The sequence below is a fragment of the Lissotriton vulgaris genome, chromosome 8 (genome assembly GCF_964263255.1).
Source record: "Lissotriton vulgaris chromosome 8, aLisVul1.2, whole genome shotgun sequence".
Classification (NCBI taxonomy): Eukaryota; Metazoa; Chordata; class Amphibia; order Caudata; family Salamandridae; genus Lissotriton; species Lissotriton vulgaris.
Window position 1 is genome coordinate 715,284,433 of NC_141696.1, and position 26,695 is coordinate 715,311,127.

Here is a 26,695-nt window from a genome sequence, read left to right on the forward strand (position 1 = left end):
TGTCTAAGGGAATGAAGTCTACGAAAAACAAGGGCTATTGTCAAGTCTACCTCTGCCATACAGAATAAATTCTGCCTTTTTGTTGTTTGCTTTACAAAAGGGGGTGGTGATGAACAGAGTGTCTGAATTGAGCAGACCACTCTTACCCAGTCCAAAGATCAGGGCTTGATCCATCACCGTTATTTATCTCACTGCCCCATCCCAGCTCAGAACCTGGCTATATGCAAATCAGTCTGTCCCTGGCCCAGTGCATCATGGGAACAGGGCAGACTAAACTACCAAGCCAATTCTTTACCAGAAAGGAGACAAGCTACCGGGGACCGGTTTCTGGCATTTCAGCCTCTTCGGCCCGGCTTGCTTGAATCCTGATGGAGCAGTGAGAAAGGGACTCATGTCTGAGTATACCCTGCCACACCTATAGTGGCCAAAATCGATTTACAAAAGGGGGTGGTGATGAACAGAGTGTCTGAATTGAGCAGACCACTCTTACCCAGTCCAAAGCTCATTGCACCATCAGGATTCAAGCAAACCGGGCCGAAGACGGCTGTAATGCCAGAAACCGGTCCCCGGGAGCTTGTTTCCTTCCCAGTGTAAGAATTGGCTTTTGTAGTTTGGTTTGCCCTGTTCCCATCATGCACTGGGACAGGAACAGACTAATTTGCATACAGCCAGGTTCTGAAACTGGGATGGTGCAGTGAGCTAAAAAACGGTGTTGGATCTAGCCCTGATCTCTTGACTGGGTGAGAGCTGTCTGCTTAATTCAGAGACTCTGTCCCTCACCACCCCTTGTTGTAAATATTTTTGTCCACCCTAAGCGTGGAAGGGTATTCTCAGATGTGAGACCCTTGCTCATTGCACCATCAGGATTCAAGCAAACCGGGCCGAAGACGGCTGTAATGCCAGAAACCGGTCCCCGGGAGCTTGTTTCCTTCCCAGTGTAAGAATTGGCTTTTGTAGTTTGGTTTGCCCTGTTCCCATCATGCACTGGGACAGGAACAGACTAATTTGCATACAGCCAGGTTCTGAAACTGGGATGGTGCAGTGAGCTAAAAAACGGTGTTGGATCTAGCCCTGATCTCTTGACTGGGTGAGAGCTGTCTGCTTAATTCAGAGACTCTGTCCCTCACCACCCCTTGTTGTAAATATTTTTGTCCACCCTAAGCGTGGAAGGGTATTCTCAGATGTGAGACCCTTGCTCATTGCACCATCAGGATTCAAGCAAACCGGGCCGAAGACGGCTGTAATGCCAGAAACCGGTCCCCGGGAGCTTGTTTCCTTCCCAGTGTAAGAATTGGCTTTTGTAGTTTGGTTTGCCCTGTTCCCATCATGCACTGGGACAGGAACAGACTAATTTGCATACAGCCAGGTTCTGAAACTGGGATGGTGCAGTGAGCTAAAAAACGGTGTTGGATCTAGCCCTGATCTCTTGACTGGGTGAGAGCTGTCTGCTTAATTCAGAGACTCTGTCCCTCACCACCCCTTGTTGTAAATATTTTTGTCCACCCTAAGCGTGGAAGGGTATTCTCAGATGTGAGACCCTTGCTCATTGCACCATCAGGATTCAAGCAAACCGGGCCGAAGACGGCTGTAATGCCAGAAACCGGTCCCCGGGAGCTTGTTTCCTTCCCAGTGTAAGAATTGGCTTTTGTAGTTTGGTTTGCCCTGTTCCCATCATGCACTGGGACAGGAACAGACTAATTTGCATACAGCCAGGTTCTGAAACTGGGATGGTGCAGTGAGCTAAAAAACGGTGTTGGATCTAGCCCTGATCTCTTGACTGGGTGAGAGCTGTCTGCTTAATTCAGAGACTCTGTCCCTCACCACCCCTTGTTGTAAATATTTTTGTCCACCCTAAGCGTGGAAGGGTATTCTCAGATGTGAGACCCTTGCTCATTGCACCATCAGGATTCAAGCAAACCGGGCCGAAGACGGCTGTAATGCCAGAAACCGGTCCCCGGGAGCTTGTTTCCTTCCCAGTGTAAGAATTGGCTTTTGTAGTTTGGTTTGCCCTGTTCCCATCATGCACTGGGACAGGAACAGACTAATTTGCATACAGCCAGGTTCTGAAACTGGGATGGTGCAGTGAGCTAAAAAACGGTGTTGGATCTAGCCCTGATCTCTTGACTGGGTGAGAGCTGTCTGCTTAATTCAGAGACTCTGTCCCTCACCACCCCTTGTTGTAAATATTTTTGTCCACCCTAAGCGTGGAAGGGTATTCTCAGATGTGAGACCCTTGCTCATTGCACCATCAGGATTCAAGCAAACCGGGCCGAAGACGGCTGTAATGCCAGAAACCGGTCCCCGGGAGCTTGTTTCCTTCCCAGTGTAAGAATTGGCTTTTGTAGTTTGGTTTGCCCTGTTCCCATCATGCACTGGGACAGGAACAGACTAATTTGCATACAGCCAGGTTCTGAAACTGGGATGGTGCAGTGAGCTAAAAAACGGTGTTGGATCTAGCCCTGATCTCTTGACTGGGTGAGAGCTGTCTGCTTAATTCAGAGACTCTGTCCCTCACCACCCCTTGTTGTAAATATTTTTGTTGTTTGCTTCTGCCTCATCTGGAATTGGAGTGGGATAGGCATTTACACCAAAGTGACTGACTGATAAGCCACCCAATCATGTAGCAAAAACAAAGGAATGGCCTGCAACATTTGTGAGGTTTTCAGTTAAGAATGTAACCATTTGTGGGTGTGCATGGGCCTCTCCACTTCATAGGCAGAAGAGGAGTGAAATTGCCCTTGTTCCGCCATTCCTCACTGAAGTGTAAAGACTCGGCCATGGTGGGTGCACCATAAAATGATAGGAAAAAAACAAAAGTGCAGACTTTTGTGACCATATTATGAATATATATATATATATACACAGACCCTGGAGTGCGAGTCTCTTTGTGTGGTTGCGGCGTGGATGCTTGCTGGCAGCCCTTTCGAACATATATATATATATATATATATATATATATATATATATATATATATATATATACATACATACATATACACACACACTAGTAGGACGCAGTGGAAGAAACTTCTAACATAGCACCTCTCCACTGACAAGCCAAGAGTCAGAGCAACTACTTCAATTTGATGTTAAACCATCTAGCGATATCTCGCTGAGAAAAAGGATTTTGATCCTGTGCTTTGTGTGCACAATCAAACAGGTCGATTGGCCGCCCTGATGTTGAATATTTGTAAGCCAACGAGGGGTCTTGTCCTTACGGGACCAGGTAGGACAATATCAAATGTGTAAAAAGAAAAGCACCTGGTCTCGGTTTTTGGGGCTACTTTTTAATTTAAGTACACTTGTTACCTACGTTTACTTAACTCGTAGGCACTAACTTAATTAGTACATTTCAACCTCGTTTCTATTAATTTATGAATATTTCTACATATTCCAAGTTACGACAAATCAAAACAAATCGATATTAATAAACCATTAACATTCAAAATAATGAGGCAAGTTAGGGGTGCACCATTCGGGTGTCAATTACACTTTCTGATGACATCAATCAAACATAAAAAATAAACATCCCATTGTGACGACGGTACAACAGACTCATTTTGAACATAAAACAGTCCTGTCTGGCTAACTAATCACTGTATATTGGGACTGTGCTCACAGACTATGGTTTAAATGCCGAGAAATCAATGCTTCACATTATCAATAGATTTTTTCTGTGAGAAATGTAGCATCTAATGCTACAGAGATGGAAGCCGACGCGTTTCTATACTCAGGACTCATTAGGCGGAGTTTCCATCAGGGCTGGACTGTGTACCTCCGTTTGAACCACGCGTGTTTCTTATAGTCCTCATTGAACTGATAATGTGCAGTGAATGAATGCTGTCCGAGCGTCCTCTTGTTTCTGTGCTTAGTAAGAGACACGCTCTGCTGGGGTTAGAACTTGTCTTGAAAGAAGCCTTGGTCATAAAACGAATATTTCTGTGTTGTGAGCTTGGGCTTCTCCGCATCCGTACCTTTCTCTTCAATTCTGTCAGCATGGCATTGGCGGTTCCGCCCTTGGATAGGAAACTGCTGACATTAGGCGTGCTCGTGTCTTGGACTCAATCACTGGATTTCGTGAAAGCTGCTGGCGCTAGGGCATGCAAGCTTGTTCCACTGTGTCACAGGGATTTTGTTTGAAAAAACAATGAATGAACCGGAAATGATGATTCGTCATGGGGATTATGGGACATGTAGTCCGGTTTTTTAAGGATGACGGGGATGATTGAATTGGTTGGTTGCCAGGAGTCTTAATGTTCGCCTGTGCCAATTATTGAAGACTAGTGTTATGAAGAAATTAGAGTGACAGCTTGATGTGTGCTATGTGTTGTGTCGATTAAAGATTAGAATGGGAGAGGCTTGTAGGCACGGAGGGCTCATCATATCTCACATCTGATGTTGAATATGGCAGTGGGACAACACCAAGTGGAGCCTATGGGGATCCCCTCTCCAAACCTCCAGGGATTCTGGTGATTTCCCTTGTATGGTCGACCAGTGACTAAGGCCGGCTTCCTCGCCCTGGTGATGGGTACGAGGGCCCTTCATCAAGCCCCATAGCCTTCAACCATCCCCTACCAACTCTTTACTCCACCTCGAACAGGACTGGAAACATGTGTAAGAGCCACCTACTGCCTTAACCCACCAGTCTATAAAATGTACTCTTAGAGATTAAAGTGGTTTTTAAATCATACATATTACATTTTAGCAACGCACTGTTATCCTGAAAATGTAATTTATAAGAGCAACTGTGATATCCACCCATCAATGGCTAATAAATAATTCCAGAGACTGAAGGAAAAGGCCTGGTAGGATACTGCAGGTCACACACTCTCAGAAGCGATCTATCATTATATCAAGTGCAAGGGGCTCTTCAGCCCTATTTCCAGGAACTTACTTCCACAGGAAAACCTTTTAGGGGTTACAAAGACAGATTCCCCAAACCTAACCCATTTTTCCTAGCTAAACACATTTCAAACAGAGGCCCAGCACCTTCTATTTGACCAGTGGCCAGACGACATGCTTTTCCCCATTGCCTGAGCACATTTGCACTGGGGATTGGGCAATTTTGCACCTACAATGCTCACAGAATAGCCCAAAATTGCATCCACCCTAATTGATCCTCGAAACAAAGGTATTTATACAGATGGTAAATTGCCACGCTAGAGCCTCTGCCTACCAATCCTGGAAGTACAGGACGTTGGAGCACAGAGTAGGGAGCCTCAGATCAGAATGGAAGTATGCTTCATAAGATGTAGACATGCGTGGTATCGCCCTGTGATTTTTTTTTTTTAAATGTCAAAAAGTTCAAACAATTAAAAGTTGCATGGTGCTGGTAGTACAAGGCTCGTGTGATCTAATGGTATCACAAAAAGTAACACAACACCAAGGGCCCGATGTAGGTAGGGCTTTACCGATCGGTATCGGCCGAAAATACCGATTTTTGGCCCTTACCGATCGGTAAACAGCCATCCAGATGTAGGGAACCAAAAACAGAACGAATCGGATAGAAAACCGATTCGGAATGAGTACCGAATGGGAAAGAATCCGATACGTACATACCGAAAATCGGATATGTAACGAATCGGAAAAACACCGAATCGGTTACAAAGACCGAATCGGTCCATGTACCGATTCGTTAGTGACACCGAATCGGAAAATCACCGATTCGGTCCAAGAACCGATTCGTTAGTGACACCGAATCGGAAAATCACCGAATCGGTCCAAGTACCGAATCGTTAGTGACACCGAATCGGAAAATCACCGATTCGGTCCAAGAACCGATTCGTTAGTGACACCGATTCGGAAAATCACCGATTCGGTCCATGTACCGAATCGGAAAAAATACCGAATCGGACATGAGCCGAATCGGAAAACATGCCGATTCGTATGAATCTCCGATCGGGAAATTCCCCGATTCCGACAGTTGGGGAGATGTAGGGAGGCACAGAAACACCGAAATCGGCTCAAAATCGGTAGAATTCACTCGGTATTTACCATGGATTGCAATCAGGTGGTAACCAACTCCAACCCATATAAACAGTCCCAAAATGCATTGCAACTTGCAGGATGGCAGCTTTCTATGTCATTGCGAGGCGGCTACGGCTACAGCAGGAAGGACAGAGGGAATGGCTAAGAAATGAACAGGTCTACAGACAGAGGATAACCCTGTTCATGCTCACTGAGGCTGAGATTCTACAGAGATACAGGCTGGACTCTGACACCATACTTGAGCTCATCAGGGACCTTAAGCCATACTTGGACCACCACACCCCAAGGGCACACGCCATCCCTGCGCACGTCCAGGTGCTATGCAGCCTACACCTGGTAGCGTCTGGCAGCTATCAAAGTGGAGTAGCAGCAGCAGGAGGGGTGAGCCAGAGCAGCCTGTCAAGGTTCTTCCACATATTCCTTGACGCCATGATAGACAGGATGGACCAATACATCTCATTCCCTGCAACCCACGCAGAACTGCTACAAACCAAAGCTGACTTCTACCAGATGGCACAATTTCCCCAAATCATCGGTTGCATAGATGGCACGCATATTCCGATTTGCCCACCAGCGGACACCGAATACATATACCGCAATCGGAAATCTACACACACCATCAACGTGCAGGTGATCTGCAATGCCAAGTGCACCATCACAGACCTGGTAGCAAAATTTCCAGGAAGTACCCATGACTCCTATATATTCCAACAGAGCGGCATATATGCACGGCTGATGGCTGGCGATTTTGGAGAAGGATACCTCCTAGGTGAGCCACATCATCAGACCCCCATAACACATAGTAGGTAGGTGTAATACATGTATGCATGTGTCTAATGTGACCCCTTTCTCTTCCAGGCGACAGTGCATATGCCCTCCGCTCATTCATACTCACCCCCTACCTCAACCCCTCCACACCCAGCCAAAGGAGGTATAACCGGGCCCACATACGCACCAGGAATGTTGTTGAACGGACCTTTGGCATCTGGAAAAGTAGATTCAGATGCCTGCACAAGAGTGGAGGTGCAAGGCAGTATACCCCCATCACCTGCTGCAAGATCATAGCTGTATGTGCAATGTTACACAACCTTGCGGTCAAGAAGGGCACTGAGGTGGAGTTGTCTGACTACGAGGACTATGACGACGACGAAGCTGTGCCACTGACACAGCCAGCTGGGGTGTGTACGCCAAGTGATGGCAGATACAGACGTGAGGAGATCACTGAGAACTATTTCTGACTGAGTACAGATGCAAAGACAGCTAAATGTTGCTTGGAAAAAAAATGTTTTAATAGTGATGCACCACAGTTACAGCACTGATGTGCATCAAAAAATGGAGATTGTAAACTCAAATAAAGTCCAGGGTTCTGGTTTGCTCATCCCCCCTTGCCAGGCTATTTTTTGGCCCGCTTGCCAGACCCACTGGGGTGTCCCTCGGCCCCCTCCGAATGCCCAGCAGCATCAGCGGATCGCCTGGTGCTCCTCCGTGGCTCTGATGCAGCGCTGGCCGGGCTGCTGCGGCTGCTGCTGTCTCCAGCATCACCCAGGTCCAGGGCAGGATTGGAGGCGGTGTTTGATATTATCATGGCCTCCATGGCCGTGGTGATCCTGGCCATCCCCCTAGTCAGCTCAGCTGTATGCTGACTGAGCACAGATTCTTGATTGGAGCTGCGATGGCACAGTTGTGCGGTCGCCGCTGCAAGGCGGGCCATGGCCCGGTTGAGCACCCGGGCATCCCTCCTGCGCGCAACCTCATGCTCCTCCTGTCTGGCAGATGAGTGGGTGATGGCAGTGGTCAGCCTGCCTAACCCTGCTGCCACCTCCTTGTTGCTGTCCACAACAGCCTGGAAACCCTTCACCAACTCCCCCATCTGCATGTTGTGCTGCAGGAGCTGGCGTTGGCAGGCCATGGTGGATCTGGCCTGTTGGCGCTGGATTTTAACCATCTGTCCCTCCAGGCCCAGGAACACACTGCCCTCCCGTGCTGGTGCAGCAGTGGTGGTGGTGGTGGCACGGCGTCGGGCACTGCTGCTTCCGGCCTGCTGAGTGGGCTGGGGTGCCACTGGTGGGGGTGTGGTGCTGGCCGGTCCCTGAGCCCCTGCTCCCAGGACTGGTTGGACAGGTGGCAAGGCCACGATTGTGGCAGGAGCTGGTGTAGGCGGAATGGTCTGCCTTGTAGGGGAGTTGTCTGGTGAGAATTGCAAGGGGGGTGTGCTGGGCAGTACTGGGGAGTGCACTGCTTGGAAGTCAATGACCAGGACTCCCTCCATTCCTAGCCCTGGGGTGTCTCCTTCCTCATCCTCCTCCTCCTCCTGGCCAGCCTGGCTGGTGCTCGGCCCTGCGACTGCAGTGTTGGACGTTGCTGCTCCCTCTGCTGTCACAGTTGTGCCGCCTGATGGTGCCCCTAGGTACAAAGAAGCATTTGTAAACTGAGTGCCGATGTATTACAGTCAGTACAATTATGGCATTCCACATGTCCTTGCATCTCCTTACACCGTGTCACACTGTTTCCTGTCTTGTGATTCTGCACTGACATATTTGGCTAACTTCTGCTGACTACATGTACCATGATGCTTGTCTCTTGTATGTTGGTGACAGTACAGTGCTGGTGTTTGCCTATGCATTGTGTCTAATGGGGAGGTGTCTGGTAGGGTGTGTCATGATGCGCATGCTTCTTACCTGTAGCTGTGGCTCTCGCAGAGCTGTCCAGGGTCCCGATTCCTACGATGCTCTCCCTCTCGATGGTGCTGGAGACAATTTCCTCCAGCTCGGTGAGGGGTGGCGCCGGGTTGTTGCCTCCTCCGGTGTGTCCAGCCTGCTTTTGAATGTCAGCCAGCTTCCTCTTCGTGAGGCTGCGGAGGTCGTAAAACCTTTTCTTCAGTTCCTCAATGGACCTGGGGGTGACACCAGCAGCATTGACCTTCTGGGCGATGTCGGCCCACATTCTCCTCTTGGTGCTGTCTGGCACGTTGAGGGACAGCTTGCCAAACAGCTGGCGGTGCACCCTCACCACCTCCTCAACCAGCACCTGAAGTTCGGTGGTGGTGAACTTGGGCTTCCTCTTTTGGGAGGACTTCTGGCTTCCTGCCTGATCTGCCATTTTCTCCTGTTCAGTTTGCAACCTCCTTCTCCCACTGCTGCTAACTGTGTGTGTTGGGCTCAGGCAGGCTTTCCAGATATTTCCAGAAACTTCTTAATTAGCTGCACCTGCCAGGGTTGCCACTCCCTGTTTGGGTGGGGGAGGGGGAGCCACCTCATTGGCTGAATCGCCTATTGCCGATTCGGCTTTTACCGATTCGGTAATATCCGAATCGGTAAAATCCGATTCGGTATTATCCGATTCGGTAAAAGCCGAATCGGTTCTTTCAATGCATTCCTATGGGCTTTTTCGCCATGGGTCTATGATTGCCGAATCGGATTTTACCGAATCGGCTTTTACCGAATCGGTATTCGCCGAATCGGGAATATCCGATTCGGTGGTAGCCGATTCGGTGATTTCCGAATCGTTGTTGGCCGATTCGGTACTTTCCGATTCGGACCGAGCAGAATCGGAACGTACCGAATCTCATTACCGATGCCGACCGAATCGGTATTCATTCGGTTTTTTTCCCCTACATCTCGTTTTCCGATTTCAGAATACCGATTCGGCCCGCCTCGGTATTTTGAAATCGGAAAATCGCGTTTACCTACATCGGGCCCCAAAAGTAGAAGAATCAACAGACTATACCCACCTGTTCTAGAAATGAATTATTGTTATATAGGTGTCTGTGCTGAACACAGCACATGTTAGAGAAGAGGAACACAGAAAAAGAAGGAAAGTGACCTGGATTGCTGACGTTTTCGTCGTAAGTTTAATAGCATAGCACACTGACATTAATTTGTTAAATATAAAGGCCTAGATGTAGGTAATTTTATTTTACCACTTCTTAAATACCGAATTTTACCGATTCGGTATTTAAGAAGTGGTAAAATAGAGGGGGGGATGTAGGTATTACAGAATCGGTAAATACCGAATCGTTAAGATTCGGTATTTACCGATTCTGTAAATACCGATTCGGTAATGCCCATTGATTCCTATGGGCATTGAAGTCCATAGGAATCAATGGGCATTACCGATTCGGTAAATACCGATTCCAGCAAGGGTGCAGGGGGTGTCACTTTGACACCCTCTAGCACCCCAAATACAGGCATGTGTGCCATGTGGCACACAGACATGCCCTAAGGGCATGTCTGTGTGTCACATTGCACAGGTGTGCATGCACAGATGTGCATGCACACCTGAATTCGGTATTTTACCACACAATAGGATTGTGTGGTAAAATACCGACTCTTAAGGGCCTGTGGCACTCTTAGGAGTGTCACCTACATATGGATTTACCGATTCGGTAAATATACCGATTCGGTATTTTACAGAATCGGTATATTTACGGAATCGGTAAAATTACCGATTCTTAAAATAACATGCCCCTACATCTGAAAACCCTAATACCAGTCGGAAACGGCCGAAATCGACCGTTTCCGACCGGTATTAGGGCTCCTACATCTGGCCCAAAGTGCCTTACACTTTCAGCAAATTCCATTACAGCTTTCCATCTTGTTATCTTTCTTTTTTGGTGATAGCTTCAAATGAATTAAATGCACCTGTGTTCAAACTTTTGCTTGCACTCTTCCACAGCGGCGGCTCCTTGGCTATGGCGGAGCAGCGCCGCCCCCGTGCCAGCAGCAGCAGCTGCAAAACTTGAAAAATAAAATAATAATAAAAAACAAGTTTGTTATTGTTTTATTTTATCCACATTGTTGAGCCTAGGGGGGCGGGGCCTTAGAGATGGCAAGCACGAGGGGAAGTGATAGGCGCGCTGCAGTCTGTGCGCATGTGAGTTTGGCAGGCCGTCTCAGAACGGCTAAACCGACATGCGCACTGAAGCAGTCTCCAACCTGAGTTGTGTTGCCAGGTTGGAGACAGCAGACACAGGCTCCCAGTCTTTCTGGGAGTGCAAATCCAGGGCGGTCAGGCCAATACTGATGCTGCTCTCATGCATGATTGCCAACAGGGCAGAATCGGACCTTGTGCCTGCAGGGGAGCCAGAAGAGGGGTTGGGTTATGAGGCAACGCAGTGGGCATTCAGGTATGGTTTTTTTTTTTTTTTGTCCCCGACATCTCCCTGCTCCGCCACTTTGCCCCGACATCAGCCACGACTGCACAAACATGCAGGGCCAGACTGGCCATAGCGGCACCAGGTGTTTTACCGGTGGACCGGAAGGATAGGGACTGGTTTTGCTACAAGGGGCCGGGTTTGCAGCAGTGCAGCAATATCGCCCCCCTGTACCAAAAGCGAAAGGGGTGCTTCTCACTAGCAGACATCCCCCCCAGCTGGTAGTGGAGATTGCCAGGGCTGGCTGCTGTTCCCAGTCCGGCCGTGCTTCCATGACCATTAATTATGTTTATTACTCACTAAATGCACACAGAGAATCCATCTTGTGATTTGTAAGTTTATTCTAAACCATCAAGGACCTCCATCTCGGATTACTCTCAAAAGGTAATAACAGCGCTTTGTTAGATGTAGATGTACGCCGAGGACTACTTCTGGGGAGAACTATTATTACTAGGCAAGAAAAGGATTCTTTCTGCTGCTAATATGTCCTCAGTCATGGAACACTAACACAATATAATGGTCAAATCCACTGAAGACTTCCCCAGTGAGCAGTGAGACGTGCAGGTGTTCATAGGCAGTTCAATTGTACGCTAAAGGTATTCAATGGTGACACTAACTAATATGACTCAACATCTCTCAAAGAAGGGACACGTTTATTGCATAACATCTCCATACAACTGATCAACTCAGCAAACATTTCACACTTGGTACCATAGGAATACAAAGTTTAAACAAACATGGATTTTTATTTATTTTGTTCCATACATTTGGCAGCATTGCCAGAAAACAAATACCCAACAATTATCAAATGGGCAGCCAACCTTCACTTGTAAAACAAGGTCACACACAAAGGTAACCCAAAGCTTTGAGGCACTTGATTAGTAATAATAATAAGAATGAATGTTGACCCCATAGCTGCTTGCCTACCTGGCCTTATTTGCTGCTCATCCAGTGACATTCCAACACAGTCCACATCGCCACCAATCTCTCTGATGAAGTTGGACGGGAACATGCCCGACCTGCCATTGAGTATTCCTTCCCACCAACCCTCCTCCACCTGTACCAAGACAAAACAATACACATTACAATGTTAAGAGTGCACACGGTTTCTCAAAAAGGAGACACACAATATTGGTATCTGAGCCTAGCACATGCTGCCACATCATCAGTTCCTTTGGCACAGGTCCATCATGAATGCGGGCCAAATGTTTCCATTGGCAGTGTCACTGAGAACAAAAGAGGCAACTAGTTGTCATTGTTGGCCAGTCCCCAACAGAAGTACTAACAAGAGCACTTCTGATTTTATGGTATGCAACCTGCATTGAAAACAGGGAAAGTGCGCATGACTGTTTTGGGCGTTCCGAGAGGGCCGGCCAAACAGTCATGTGCACTTAGGAGTGGGTAAACCACTCCTCCCCTGCCCTGCTCCAAGAGCCGAGCAGCCCCAAAGGAAACATAAAATGATAACTCAAAGTTATTATCATTGCATGTTTCGTTTACTTTGCGCTGCTTAAAAGCAGTGGGGGGACGCTCCGCCGCAATAGCGGAGGAGCCACCCCTGCAACTTCCTCCATTAAACTGTTGTTGCGTATTTCACACTTTTACTTTCACCCTCTACAGCACACAGCATGGGACAGTTGGTCAGCTCACATCAAACATTGGCTACCTTCACTGTGTGTGATGGCATTCTGCTCTTTCACAAGTGACATATCCATATACAAAAAAGTTCCCATAATATGAGAGGTTACTATGGAAATAAGTGTTTTTTGAAACCAAATAAATATTTCATTTTTGCTTTTATGAATTTTAGTTATATTGGTGAAGACCTAGTAGCTGCTTATATGAATTGTAATTGATATTGGTGAGGGCCTAGCAGCTTCCCCAACAATGACGTTTTGCAAAAGCAATGATGAAACAAAACAAGCACTGGCAAATCCCCCAAAAAAAGATGGGAGCCAACACCAGACTACTGGCTTTGCCAATGCTGGTTTAACGTCACATTCAGTGAATATGCACACAGAATTACTGACAAACATGCTTGACAGTAAAGAGAGGCATTCAAATTGATGACCTGTTTTCTATATTTTTACAATTTAAAATATACAGACATGAAACACCTTTTTCTGTTAGTATTTATATGTACAAATCGGGAAGAACAGAAAATTACGAACCTTGCTTACAAGTAACCCCTTACCTCAGATATTACTTGTAAAAGCTTCCAGCAGAGACATCCAAATGAGGATATTTTTTGTTAGGATTTCAGATAAGGAAACGTGCATAGAGAATGCAATTTGCTGAAGCTAGTGGAAGGGAGCGCTTGGCTGGCAGTCTAGAAGAGGAACTATGTATATGAGGCATGCACTACATTCATGGTTGGTTTAACTTGCCAGTGCAGTAACTAACCTTTACACAGTTCAAGCCATGATGCGCATAACTAGAATCAGAGGCACCTCATCACAAAAAAAATTACATGTGTAGTCGCATATGCCTACACCCAGTCATTGCAGAGATTTCTATGTGCTTGTCTGCAATACATAACTCTATGAGGTATATTTACACGCCTTTAAAGTTTTCAGAATCTGTAATAGTATGCTGTTCACATACACATCAGGCATATACCTTTCTTCCTATCCCTATCTGGGTGGAGAACTCCCACTTTGTAAAATCCACAAGCATGGAGTTAAAAATTAGAAACTTTTTTATAAATAAGTATTTTTCTTTGAAAATGATTCCGGGTGACGGGTCACTTATGCTCTCGGTCGGAAAGCATTGTAACGCTAGGCGTCCCCCAAGGATCCTCTCTATCCCCAACCTTGTTCAACCTAGTCATGGAACCTCTCACCACCCTGCTACAAGCATCCAATGTACACTTTCACATGTACGCCGATGACACCCAACTTTACCTCAAATTACAATCCCCCAATGACATCCTGCTCCTGAACTCAACAATCAGATGCACCCAATCCTGGCTTGCAGATAATCACCTCAAACTCAATGCCCTGAAAACAGAGTTCCTTCTGATCTCACCTCCAGCGAAGATATCCACCACTCAAATCTGGCTTAAACACCTAACCGCACTCAATGTCCAACCCACCATCGTGGACTCAGCAAAATCCTTAGGCATAACACTTGACACCAATCTCAACATGCAGCAACATATCAGCAAGGCAACAAAGGGAGCGAACTTCCAGATCAATATTCTGAGGAAACTTAAACCCTACCTCCCAGCCAAAGACTTCCAAACCGCAGTACAAGCACTAGTCATCCCACGAATTGAATACGGCAGCACCGCCCTCTGCGGACTCCCCCTAACTACAACCGCACCACTAAGAGCTTCCCTAAATGCTGCAGCGAGACTCATCACTGGGTCAAAAAAGCACTCCCACATTACCCCTGACTTGAAATCCCTGAATTGGCTGCCTTTTGAAGCCAGAATACATCTGAAAATTGCCTGCATGACACACAAGGCGGTACACCTAAACTCACCCGGCTACCTCGCTCAGAAATTGACAATCTCTGGGGTAATTAGAAACACGAGAGGTTCAAACAATCTTCTGCTGAAACCTCGAAGATTCCGGAAGGAAAAAACATACAAGCGCTCCTTCTCAGGAATGGCGCCTAGGATTTGGAACTCACTCCCTCCCGAAACCAGGCGTATATCTTCCTTTACACTCTTTAAAAGAGAAGTAAAAGCTATGCTCATGGCTAAATACACTTGAACTATTATCTCGAACTCTGTTAACACCCTGCACCGATCTGTATCACATGTTTGACCCCTTTACTTATTTGTATGAGTTGTCTTATTACGCACATGAACTATTATCTCGAACTCTGTTAACACCCTGCACCGATCTGTATCACATGGTTGACCCCTCTACTTATTTGTATGAGTTGTCTTATTACGCACATGATTGGCTTTGCAGCCACATATCTGTACTGTGTGATCTATTGATCTATTTGTTTTGACTATGTTCCTTCATGTACCCTCTATGTAAAGCGCTCTGATATCTGCGAAGATCTTGTTCGCGCTATATAAAACTTTGAAAATAAATAAATAAAAATAAATTCTGACCGAATCGGTCTCTGGGGAGTCTGAGCGACCGATTATGATGCCTCCACATGCTTACGGATGCAATCCGGTCAGAATCCTATTGAATTTAATGGGAGCCTGTGTTCCGAACGAATACACAGGCTCCCATTGAAGAATGGGGTGGCTGGGGAAAATCGTGCACCCTTTGGAGGGCACCCCTTGGTGCCTGCCACACTGTATATGGTAGGAAAGGGGGGTTCCTGGGGTACCCCAACAAGCCCGATTCGGAAGGCCCCGCATTTGGCCTCCAAAGGCATCTTCCGAGAGCCAAAACTAGTCGGAACAACCGATTTGGAAGGGCAGTCCATGTCTCCCATCTTAATCGCTCGGTCGGAAAGCTTCCAAGTCATTCAGAAACGCGACCCGTAGAAACACACTTTTCGGCTCCGAAAGACTTGGACTTTCCGAATGCCGTTCAGTTCGGTTTTGGAACCGATTCGGAAAGTCCAAACATCATATTCGCTTTTTCGGAAAGGAACAAGCCTTCTGAATCCGATTCAGGAAACCCGAATCCGATTCTAAGGCCTTCCAAATGGCATCATAATTGAACCCTTAGTCTGACTTAAAAAACGATTGTGAGCCAGACACAGTGGGCTCAAAAGTGTCTTATGTCTTCTGAACCCAGGTGTGTCCAATGTAGCTCTACTGGATCTGGATCCATGCCAGATTTTCTGTATTTTCACATAAACGTTTGCATAAATTCAATTTTAATTGAATAGATTTACATAGTAAGTAGATATTTGTGAAGATGTGTCAAAGATCTGGCCTGGAACAATGCTTGGACAGCCATGTTTCAATACAGTAATAAAGGGTTAATTGCCACGATCTATTTTGCACCTTATAGATTAAAAAAATCTTGCAGTCAGTTTCCCGGATCTGGGAGTAGTTACTCGGCAACAAAAAATAAAAAAGTCAAATTAGGAGAAAGACGGCTACTGCCTGATGGCAGTGTACACAGGAAGACAGAGATGCCATGAGTTAATTTACAGAGAGAACACTGAGGCCCTCATTATGAGTATCCCGGATGGTTCTAATCTATGTGCAAATCTGTGTTTGGTCCCAGGAATGGGCATTACAAGTGATCTGGACTTTATTGTACCCAGTACTTGGTATGAAATTAGCCTACCATGTTAAATTCCGACAGGTCAAACCTGCTAGAATTTAACATGGGAAAAATGCTCTTTAAACTCCGACACATGCAGAATTTGGTGTGAAAAGTACTAATTCTGTGTCATTCCCCATTTTCAGTGCAGAGACCTGGAATTAGAGGTAATTATTGCACCTGGTAAATTCCGATCCCTCGAGTATTGGATTTAACCTGATGCAATAATTATCTCAACCCCACTCAGGTCACTAACACTGGGACCCATTGTGTCGCATTCATTTAAGGAGAGATTAAGTGATTTACCCAGAATCACAGGATGTTGAGCCGAAGCGGAGACTCAAACCTCGTTCCCCAGCTTCAAGGCTGGCAGCTCTGGTCGATGTGCCACACCCTCTACCCACTTTCATGGTTAGTGGATGGTTCTGGTTTAGGCTGCGCTAATAGAAGAAATGGGCTGGTGCAAGCTGCCTCCTGACGAGAGCCCTGGCACTTTTTTTTTTTTTTACAAATTAACCACTGGGTAGCAGGGAGGTGGATGATAAGAGGAGGAGTGGCACCACAGGGCAATAAGGAAGGAGAAACTAGGGTTCTTTAAAAAGAGAGCAGTAATATTGTCAGAGGCTCGAGGCTCTTTCCAGGAGCTCTTTAATTATTTTTTTATGCATTTTTATATAACGAACACCAGATCCGCAATTAATAGCAGAGTGCTTCATAAAAGGGGATAAACAAGCATTAGCAACAGGAGTGGAACATATAACACAGAATTAGATTTCATATCTTTGAAAGGAATGGGTTCTCCGTTGAATGGGTATGTTCAGGGCCAGACTGGGAACCACAACCGGCCCTGGCAAAGTGCTCTGCTATGCTGCAAAAACGGCCCTGTAACAAAAAGGGCCCCGAGGGGCCCAAAACTGGCCCCTCACCCGTGCGGCGCACCGGGGGATTGCCCGGTGCCCGTTATGGCCAGTCCGGGCCTGGTTATGTTGTTGTTCAGGTAATATGGAGTTTCAGTACACAGAGCCATATGTACTATAGAGGCCAGTTTATCCTGGTCAAGGAGGCAACCATGTGGATGTTCAAGTTGATGACTAGAAATGGTTTCTACTGGTTCCCAATGTGGCCATCAACAGTACCACTAAGATGAGAAATAATGTTGCATCTTACAACAATTTCTGGGGATCTACATTTGATTCAAAGAAATACCAAGTTTTTCCAGTGGAAAAACATAGTCTAAGGTAAAAAAAAAAACTCATAATGAAATGGGATTGGATCCAGGAGAAACTATTAGCAACTGATCTATAGTACATTTGTGTTAGAGTTCACGCGGGGTGCCTGGGCTAGTGATGTAGAGCCATATAAATACAAAACGTTGGTCTTGTAAACAAAGAGAGGCATGACTGAGACACTGATGAACCGTCCTTAGTCGCTCACCACCCAACTCCCTTTCCTCACTTGTCTGTCCCTCAATCCAGTCCTTCTTTGCTGCTATTTAACTGCCAGCTCCACAAAGATGTTATTAATTTCTGCCGTTAGTGTAGGTTTTGCCTCGTACTGATGTCCTTCCCCACTTCCCATGGAGTAATTCAACATCCCTCATAGGATTTCTGCCTGCTCATTTTACAGTATCCTTCTCAGCCACTGCTCAATTTGATAAAAAGTCAAATAAGTGCAGGGGCTGAAGGTTTTTCTTAGTTAGGAACTCGGAACATAGAATGCATATCCTCAATACCACCTTTTTATTTATCACAATGTACTGTGTGATTCAGACTGAGAGAGTTGGTGGACAATGTTGAGTGGTGACTCCATTAAATGGGTTAAAAGTAAACCTCTAGATCTAACTGACCCAGCCACAAATGATGCGAAATGTGATGCTGTGTATTTTTGTATTGTATACAAACAAGATCCACGAAAGATACTTTTAAAACATCACAATGTACTTATGGTTATCACATTTTCCGGCTGGCTACCAATCTCAGAAACTCCTGGGAACAAAAGTGTGCCTCTAGTTAATACACTCTGCATTGCTTTGACGTTCTACTGGCACAGGCACACAGGCCTACTTCCTGATCAGACAGTCCTTTGCGAAAACGCTTTTCCCTTCAATCTCGCTCACTTAGCACTGCTATCCTCCTCTGTCTTCTGAAAGATGGCCAAATTTGATCTTCCTCTCTTTCCAACCCCTTGATTAAATCAGGTCGCCAACTTATTTAATATGATTTATATCAATTTATTTATGCAACCAAAGACTTCACACACAAGATTCTAAGAGTTCCCTGAAACAGATTGTTGGCCAATGTCACAATGTCCAAAAGAGAAACCTCAAAACAGTCCTTTTAATTGACATGCTCAACACCGACCTTTGGTTGGAAACCCTTCATAAAGTTGTGAATGTCTCTTGTAATACCTTACATGCAAAAGCTATCTTTATCTCCTTCCACGAGTTTCAATAGCAATCTTTCAATTGTAGTTTTTAACAACTGACAAGATCACGTTTCAGACAAACGATGAGAAAGAATCAAACTTTGTTTGATCGTCTCTTTCATTCTCTCCATCTTTCCAATTAAAATGTATCTTGTGCTAGTACACTTCCTGCATCAGTTCCCCCCACCCCTGAAAGACACACACTTGCCCCCCCCCCATCTTCAATTGTCTCATTTTAACACCTTTGCTTCCTCCCCCTCTCTTCTGCCCACACCCCATATCTTGCATCAAGCACTTCACTTAAGGTTGAGACATCTGCCCCTACACCCTCTTACACCTTGTTCAACCACTCTAAACCACAGATTCCATATGTATACTACCCCCTCCTTCATCACCCTCTCTGACCCACTTGCCGCACCCCTTCCAGTTTCTCACAGAGCCCTCAGCTCAACCACTTAGATTCATCCTCATCCCTTACTTCCTTCTTCCAATACTTCTCCTCCCCAATCTTCTCCCTGTGTCTACATCCCAAAACCTTCCTCTCCACTTGGTTTTCCAACCCCCACCGTGCCACTCCTGCCACCAAACTACTCTAAACTAATTGATGATTATAATATTTTTTTAATTCAATTATCTTTAAATAAAACCATTGATCTGCAGTACTTACATCTCTCAGGGAGCACTCACAACAGTTAAACCAATATTCAACAAAGCACTAAGGCAGTAGATTAAGATAATATGGCACACCGTGCAACACTAAAAAACAAAGAGTGAATGACTGAATAAATTAAATAGACATTTATAAAGCACAATCACCCAGGAGGGCATCTCAGCAGTAAAATCAATGAACAAAGATGACTTGTCCTACCTCAACTGACGTGAAAATAACCTGCTAGAACTTAGAGAAACGCCAGGTTTTGAGAAGACAACTTTGGTGTTGATTTTGGGAGCTTATTTCTATGCGAACAGAAGATTGTTCCATGTCTTGGCCCCAAGAACAGATGTAGATTCAGTGATCTTGCCGTACATCCTCGGCGGTGGAACTATTGCGAGGCAGTTTAAGGGCCAATCTGACTGCCACATTTTGAACCACCTGCAGCTTCCCAGTCAAATATTTTGGTAAACTCAAGTGAAGATTATTACATAGTTCAAGTCTTGAAGTGATTAAGGTGTGAACAATCATTTTTCTAGCTGAGAAGGAAAGAAAATCAAAGAACTTTTTAATGGACTTAATTACAGAGAAACAGCCCCCTGAAACAGTGCTGACATGATTGTGGAAGGATAGATGATTGTCAAACTTAACACTCAAGTTCCTTGCTTCACTGGTAGGTGGAGGGGGGTTGTGAACTTTATCCGGCCATCAATCCAAGGCGGTGAACTGGCTGCTGTATCCAAAACAGAGAATTTCAGTTTTCTCAGCAATACACTTTAGAAACTTCCCATTCATCCACCTCACTACTTCGGAGAAGTCATTTTTTAAATGTCGTTCAGAACTGGAAGAGTTCTTATCAAGAGCCAGAATCAACTGGGTATCGTTAGCGTAAGACATAGTGGGGATCCCAAAAACTTTAATAAACCTATCAGGTTGAATACATTGAATAAAGTAGGTTCTAAGGGATGAGCCCTGAGAGACACCATATTTGAGTGATTTCTCCTTTGATCTAATAGGCCCCAACATGACCACCTGCTCCCTATTTTCTAGAACGGATTGTGACCACATTCAGGCACGGCCACAAAAGCCTGTCAGCCAGTTGTTGAAGAAGAATATTGTGACAAATTGTGTCACATTATCTAGAGTAAGCTTTAAGGATTCCAAAACTTCCAGACATGCAGCTTCTGTGTAGTAGCTGGGTCTAAAGCTGGCTTGAAAAAAGTGAAGGATGTTGTGCATTTCCAGCCTCGGTATTCTTCATCGTCAGCATTCACAGCAGCAGTGGTAGGTTTCTAAGAACAAAATTGGAACCCTGCACTTATTCACTTATTACAAATTAAACACAGCTGGGGGCACTGTAGCCAATGCATACTAAAAGGAATACAGGATTATTATCAGCTGAGCTATAGAGAAATCCATTAATTATTCTAGAGCATTATTGATATAGTGGGATTTGCGACAGCTGCAATAGGCGTACATACAAACAGTGGTGAATCCTCCGCTAAGACACAGGAGCGTCGCCCCACTGCTTAAAAGGGAAACAAAAATGCTAATAGCATACAGTTATCATCATTTTATTGTCTCTCTTGCAGTCAGGGGTGCAGCGGGGAGGGTCTAGCCAGGGGAGGAGTGGTGTGAACTCCCAGAGTGCATTGCAGCGTTGTGATTGGCTCAGGGGAGCCTGTCTGCCCGGGTGCTTCCGGCTGCCACCGGCTAGAACAGGAAGATTACCGGGACGAGGACGGAGGATGGAGGATGGAGGAGAGTCGACGGCCGGCTGTTCAAGGTAAGTACTTTCTTTTGTTTATTGTATTACTCCCACCTCACACGCCACCCACACTCCCCCACCTCACCAGCCGCATCCAGTAGCAGCCACTACTTCATACAAACAAACAAGCAATGCTATATTGGCATATGAAGCAAGCTATCAAACATCTCACAAAGATACAACTAGAGTCTACTTGAATGGAGGACCAACTTCAAGGATGTTCTTAATTCTTGAGCTATCGGATGAATTGGAAATTATCGATCAAATAAATTAGAATCTCTGAATAGAGAGCATTCCTGTATTTGCAGTGTGTGGACACACAGTTATGGGCCAATGACACCAGGGCTGGCCAATTAATTAGGTCTGGTATGAATCCAATATGAGACATAGAATCCACCCAAACTTAAATGTACAGACTATAATCAAAAAGAACAGAGGCGTAGCGTAGCATGGTACCAACCAATGAACGCACCTAATTAACTAATGGCACCTTTGACTCCTGTAAATTTAGTCTTAATTGACTACTGGGTACAATCATCATTACCAATTTCTTGAGATTCTGACAATTCATGACCATCCAGGTGAAAACTTGCACAAAGATGGCTGTAACAGAACCTGAGGCTGCATTTGGGTTACACTACAATTAGACATTAACATGTTTCCCATAAAGGTATGAATGACTAGTGCTTAATTTACGCAGTTGATTGCAGGTGGTGGGCCTCAGTATTCATTTTTAAGGACCAGCACTTATTTTTCATCATCTGACTTTGAAACAGTGCAGCAGAGAGAAAGGCACACAAGGGAGAAAGAAGGGGGAAGAGACAGATTGAAAAATAGTAGCATAGGAAGAAAGTGGGAATTAAAAAGAACCTGCAATAGAGAGAAACAAAGATGTGATAAGTATGGTGTTGGAAGAAAGAGGCAAGAGGTGGAGTCAAGATGAAGCAGCCTTGGTATTCTTCGTCGTCAGAATTCGCAGCAGCAGTGGCACGTTTCTAAAAACAAAAGCGGACTCCTGCACAAATTGATTTATTTTTACAAAATTGGGCACTGCTGGGGGCACTGTAGCCAATGCATGTTCTTTCTTTATTCAGGGGCGGCTCTAGGCTCATGGCGGCCCTGGGCAGGCAGCGTAGGTGGGAGCCCGGAAGAGGAGGAACGCAGGCGCAGAGGCCAGTGAAGAGGAAGGGGGACCGGGGTCAGGGTGTTTGGAAGTGGAACAGAGCCGGAGGCCGCCAAATCCCTGCCAGGGGCTGCGACGCAAATATGTATCCATCATCAGAGGATTATTATATTAAGGATATATATTGGGATGGTGGCCCCTGGGGGTTGAAGGCTTGCACATGCCTAAGGCCGCCCCTGCTTTATTTGGTGTTATCTTTCTGATCGGCAGTGAGTCAGGGATGTTTTGGAACCTTTTATCCTTTTATCCATCAACAATATCCAGCCATGCTTACAAGTAGCTGTCAGACATTCAACGACTTGACCCCAGATGAAAACGAACAACCTTTCTTAAATCTGAGTTTAGTGCCCAGATGTCAAAAGCACCCACTGCTTCCCATCCGGGCTCTGCAGGATCAGACAGCCGAAAAAGGAATTGACATGCATTTGTTCAAAAAGGCATCCTCCGAGTTAGGAAGCCTCTCGGTTTGATTTGTAAAACACTTTTGCTAGAGTGCCTGGTCATAATGACAAAGATGGAGCACAAAAAAAAAAAAAGCTCAAAACATGAAACACCATTGAGTTCTGAGTGAAAGTCAAAGAAAACTATGTCATGTTTTAAGAGGATGTGGAAAGAGCATAGAGTGGTAGCTGAGCAAAGAGATGTAGAGACAGCATTTTCGATTCTAAGAGCTAGAAAAGAGATGTGGTTGAAACACGAGATGGGCGAGGGACAACAAGTGGAACCTAAATATTTGTTTCATTTATTTTATTTTCATGTTTTATACAGAGCTGGATTATGACGGAAAGACACTTCATAGATAAGGGCAGCACATGATGGGAGAGGATAGAATAAGAGAAGCCGAACCATAAGTTTACTGGCAAACAATCACAGCAAATTAAACTAAGGGTGAGTACCAACAGAAACGGACAGATAAAGCAGAAACAGGAAGCATGCATGGACGAGAAATAAACAGTTGAATAAAAGACAGAATAAAGTGGTCGAAGAGAAATGGAAAGCAGACCAAAAAGAATTGCAAACCAATTCCACTCGGAAGATCCTGGGTAGAGCTAATTGATAAAAAGCCAGAAAAGAATGGAATTTGCATAGTTGCATCCTAGGAGGAAGGGAAATAGCATAAATAAATAAAATGACACAAAATGAAAGAGGAATTCTATTGTAATCCCAGAATGTGTGCTTAGGTAAATAGGAAACAGAGGAATCAGAAGTAAGACAGAACATAAAAAGATGAAGTAGCAGAATAGAATTGGGGTTCTTTTTAGGTTTTGCCTCGCCGAAAGCTGCGTAGCAGACTTTCGCGCAGGGCGAAATCTTTTGAGTTACAGTATGGCTGTTTGTCCCGCCTCTGTTTCCCATTGGCTAGCTCCATAAATGGAGGCTAGCCATTGGAAAACAGAGGCGTCCGTCATTCTGCGAGGCGACTCGTGGGCGTTCCTGAGAATTTTTCTCATCCGGCCCCTTTTAGGACGTCAGTGCGGCGGGGTTTATTTTTTTGTTCGTCCATGTTTATTTTGGTCATTCGGCGGCCGACCGCCGACGGAGGAAGGCCAGGTCCAGGTGAGTGCTTTCCGTGTGCCTGTTCGTTCCCGCACCCCCCTCCCGCTGTCCATCTTCCCGTTCCTGCCCCCCCTCCCGCTGTTCGTGTCCCCGTTCCCGCCCCCACTCCCGCTGTCCGTTCCCGCCCCCTTCCCGCTGTCCGTGTGCCCGTAGGTGCTTGTTTATTATATGGAATTACAGACTTCACAGCGCTTTGAAGATTATATAGCGCCGCTGTCCTCACATGACTTACAGAACGAGGACTTACGTCATGCAGCACTTTCAGTCTTAAGACCTCACAGTGCTTTTGCAGACAAGATACACATAATACAGCACCGTTTGCACTCAAGGCGCTTTACAGACAGGTTGCACATTATATAGCGCCTCTGTCCTCGGAACACTTTAGAGACCGCTAACAGAGTACATCACTGTCTAACCTCGTACCTCACGGTGCTTTATAATTATAAGCATATTAAGCACATCGGTCCTCGCAGCGCTTTACAGACATGCTCCACATACAGCACCGTTTGCCCTCAAACCTCAATGCGCTTTATAGACAGGTTGCATACTCTATAGCGCCTCTGTCCTCAGAAGGCTTTGCAGACTGCTTAAACAGAGGACACCACTGTCTAGCCTCGTACTTCACGGTGCTTTGCAAACATATGCCTTCCGTGTGCCCGTTCGTTCCCGCAACCCCCTCCCGCTGTCCGTCTTCCCGTTCCTGCCACCCCTCCGCTGTTCGTGTCCCCGTTCCCGCCCCCCCTCCCGCTGTCCGTTCCCGCCCCCTCCCGCTGTCCGTGTACCCGTAGGTGCTTGTTTATTATATGGAATTACAGACTTCACAGCGCTTTGAAGATTATATAGCGCCGCTGTCCTCACATGACTTACAGAACGAGGACTTACGTCATGCAGCACTTTCAGTCTTAAGACCTCACAGTGCTTTTGCAGACAAGATACACATAATACAGCACCGTTTGCACTCAAGGCGCTTTACAGACAGGTTGCACACTATATCGCGCCTCTGTCCTCGGAACACTTTAGAGACCGCTAACAGAGTACAGCACTGTCTAACCTCGTACCTCACAGTGCTTTATAATTATAAACATATTAAGCACATCAGTCCTCGCAGCGCTTTACAGACATGCTCCACATACAGCACCGTTTGCCCTCAAACCTCAATGCGCTTTATAGACAGGTTGCATACTCTATAGCGCCTCTGTCCTCAGAAGGCTTTGCAGACTGCTTATACAGAGGACACCACTGTCTAGCCTCGTACTTCACGGTGCTTTGCAAACATATTACCCAATACATCAGCCTTCTTAGCACTTCCGAACACATCATACCTCAAACCGAACTTACTGTCCTCAGATCTCAGTGTTTTACAGACATGCGCACTTTGTTCTTAGACTTCAAAGCACTTTACAGGCAGGTTAAACTGTATACTGTGTCTCTGTCTTCGGGACACTTTACAGACAGCTTTACAGAACAGTTACAAGGTACACAGACCCTTATATCTTTTAGCCTTTCAAAAGACCTCTCCGGGATACACCAAAATAAGCCAGTCTGTCTTTTGTTGTTAAATGGGGTAGAGAAGGGCAGCAGGGCAGGTGATTGATTTGTAAGGGAGTTTAGTGGAAAACGATTAAACATTAAGACCATAAAAAGTGACTTTAGAGAGAGGATATGGTGCCAATTGGGTAGAGAGGCAGAAATGACGTCACTACAAGCTGTCTCACAATAGGACAATTACACGTTTCTGAAATGTGTGGGAGTCAAGAATGGATTAGTCTGACCAGGGACAAGGGGTTTTTACTTTTTCTCAAGAGGCTCAGGAACCACAGAGAAGGGGGAACAGCCCAGGGCCTGCAAACTGCTTTGTTGCTCAGAGTGTAATTATTGACGGGGGGGTTGAGGATGTAACTTGGCAGTCCCATGGCACGTCACTGTTAAAGGAACATGTTTGTAATTCAAAGATGTGCTGGTGGGTCTTTGCTCTATGTTCTCCAAAGTTGGGCCTCTTTAGCACCTGACGCCCGAGCTCCCTACTTTTCGCAGGTGGAGGGCCAGCCGTGCGGCTGCAAGTGGCGGGACGGGGGTGGGGACAAACGCAGAAACAAGGTTTGAATCAGAGTGAAGCCCGATTCTCCCCACATACATCGAGAAGCGAGAGCTCCACGGGGCAGGTGTCCCTCTTCAGTTTCTCTCATACTCGACGCAGCAGGGAACGAGTGACCCTCCCCCTCCGGTCTGGGGCACACCTCGCGGCGGCTTTCCTGTCTCGTGCTGCTGTCGACAGGCTTCTGTTTCACCCAAGGCCCTGCAGAGAGATAAGCGCTTTACGTCCCTGTTTCTTTTGCTGACCTTTTGGCCTGGCTGGTCACGATCTGGAGTCAGAGGCCTCAGGCTCAGGGTTAAAGAGCAGGCTGCAGAGGTCAACGCCCTTGCAGGGCACTTCCATCTGCAGCCAATGTAAAGGGGTCTAGCTGTGAGGGTTCGGGAGTGGATGAATATCAGGGCTCGAGTCGGGGTACCACGCGGGTGGACGTCGTCCCCCACTTATTTTACCGGGAGCTTGATAACTGGAGCAAATGGAGGCACAAATTCACTATTTTTGTTTTTTTGCTAGCTTTCGACATGAAACAGTAATTTTTGTCAGGCCAAGAGTACTGTATCCAAGTCACATTACAGGATATTGACAGGTTATGTGAGTTGCATTTAGATTTATTGTCTTTTAATTTACTTTATGTAGATATGCTGACACGCCGGTTAGGTAAGGCCACTCTGAGCCTTCATCTGTTTG

General features: G+C 46.0%; 1 protein-coding gene across 2 annotated transcripts in view; it reads right to left on the minus strand.

The window, feature by feature from the left end:
- The window catches only part of SH3KBP1 (SH3 domain containing kinase binding protein 1), a 1,359,457-nt gene that overhangs the window by 672,066 nt on the left and 660,696 nt on the right, over positions 1 to 26,695 (minus strand). For both annotated transcript variants that reach the window (XM_086934590.1, XM_086934589.1), the window contains one exon: positions 12,068 to 12,197. In XM_086934590.1, the coding sequence (XP_086790716.1) occupies positions 12,068 to 12,197 (130 nt within the window). The remainder of the gene's footprint in view (positions 1 to 12,067; positions 12,198 to 26,695) is intronic.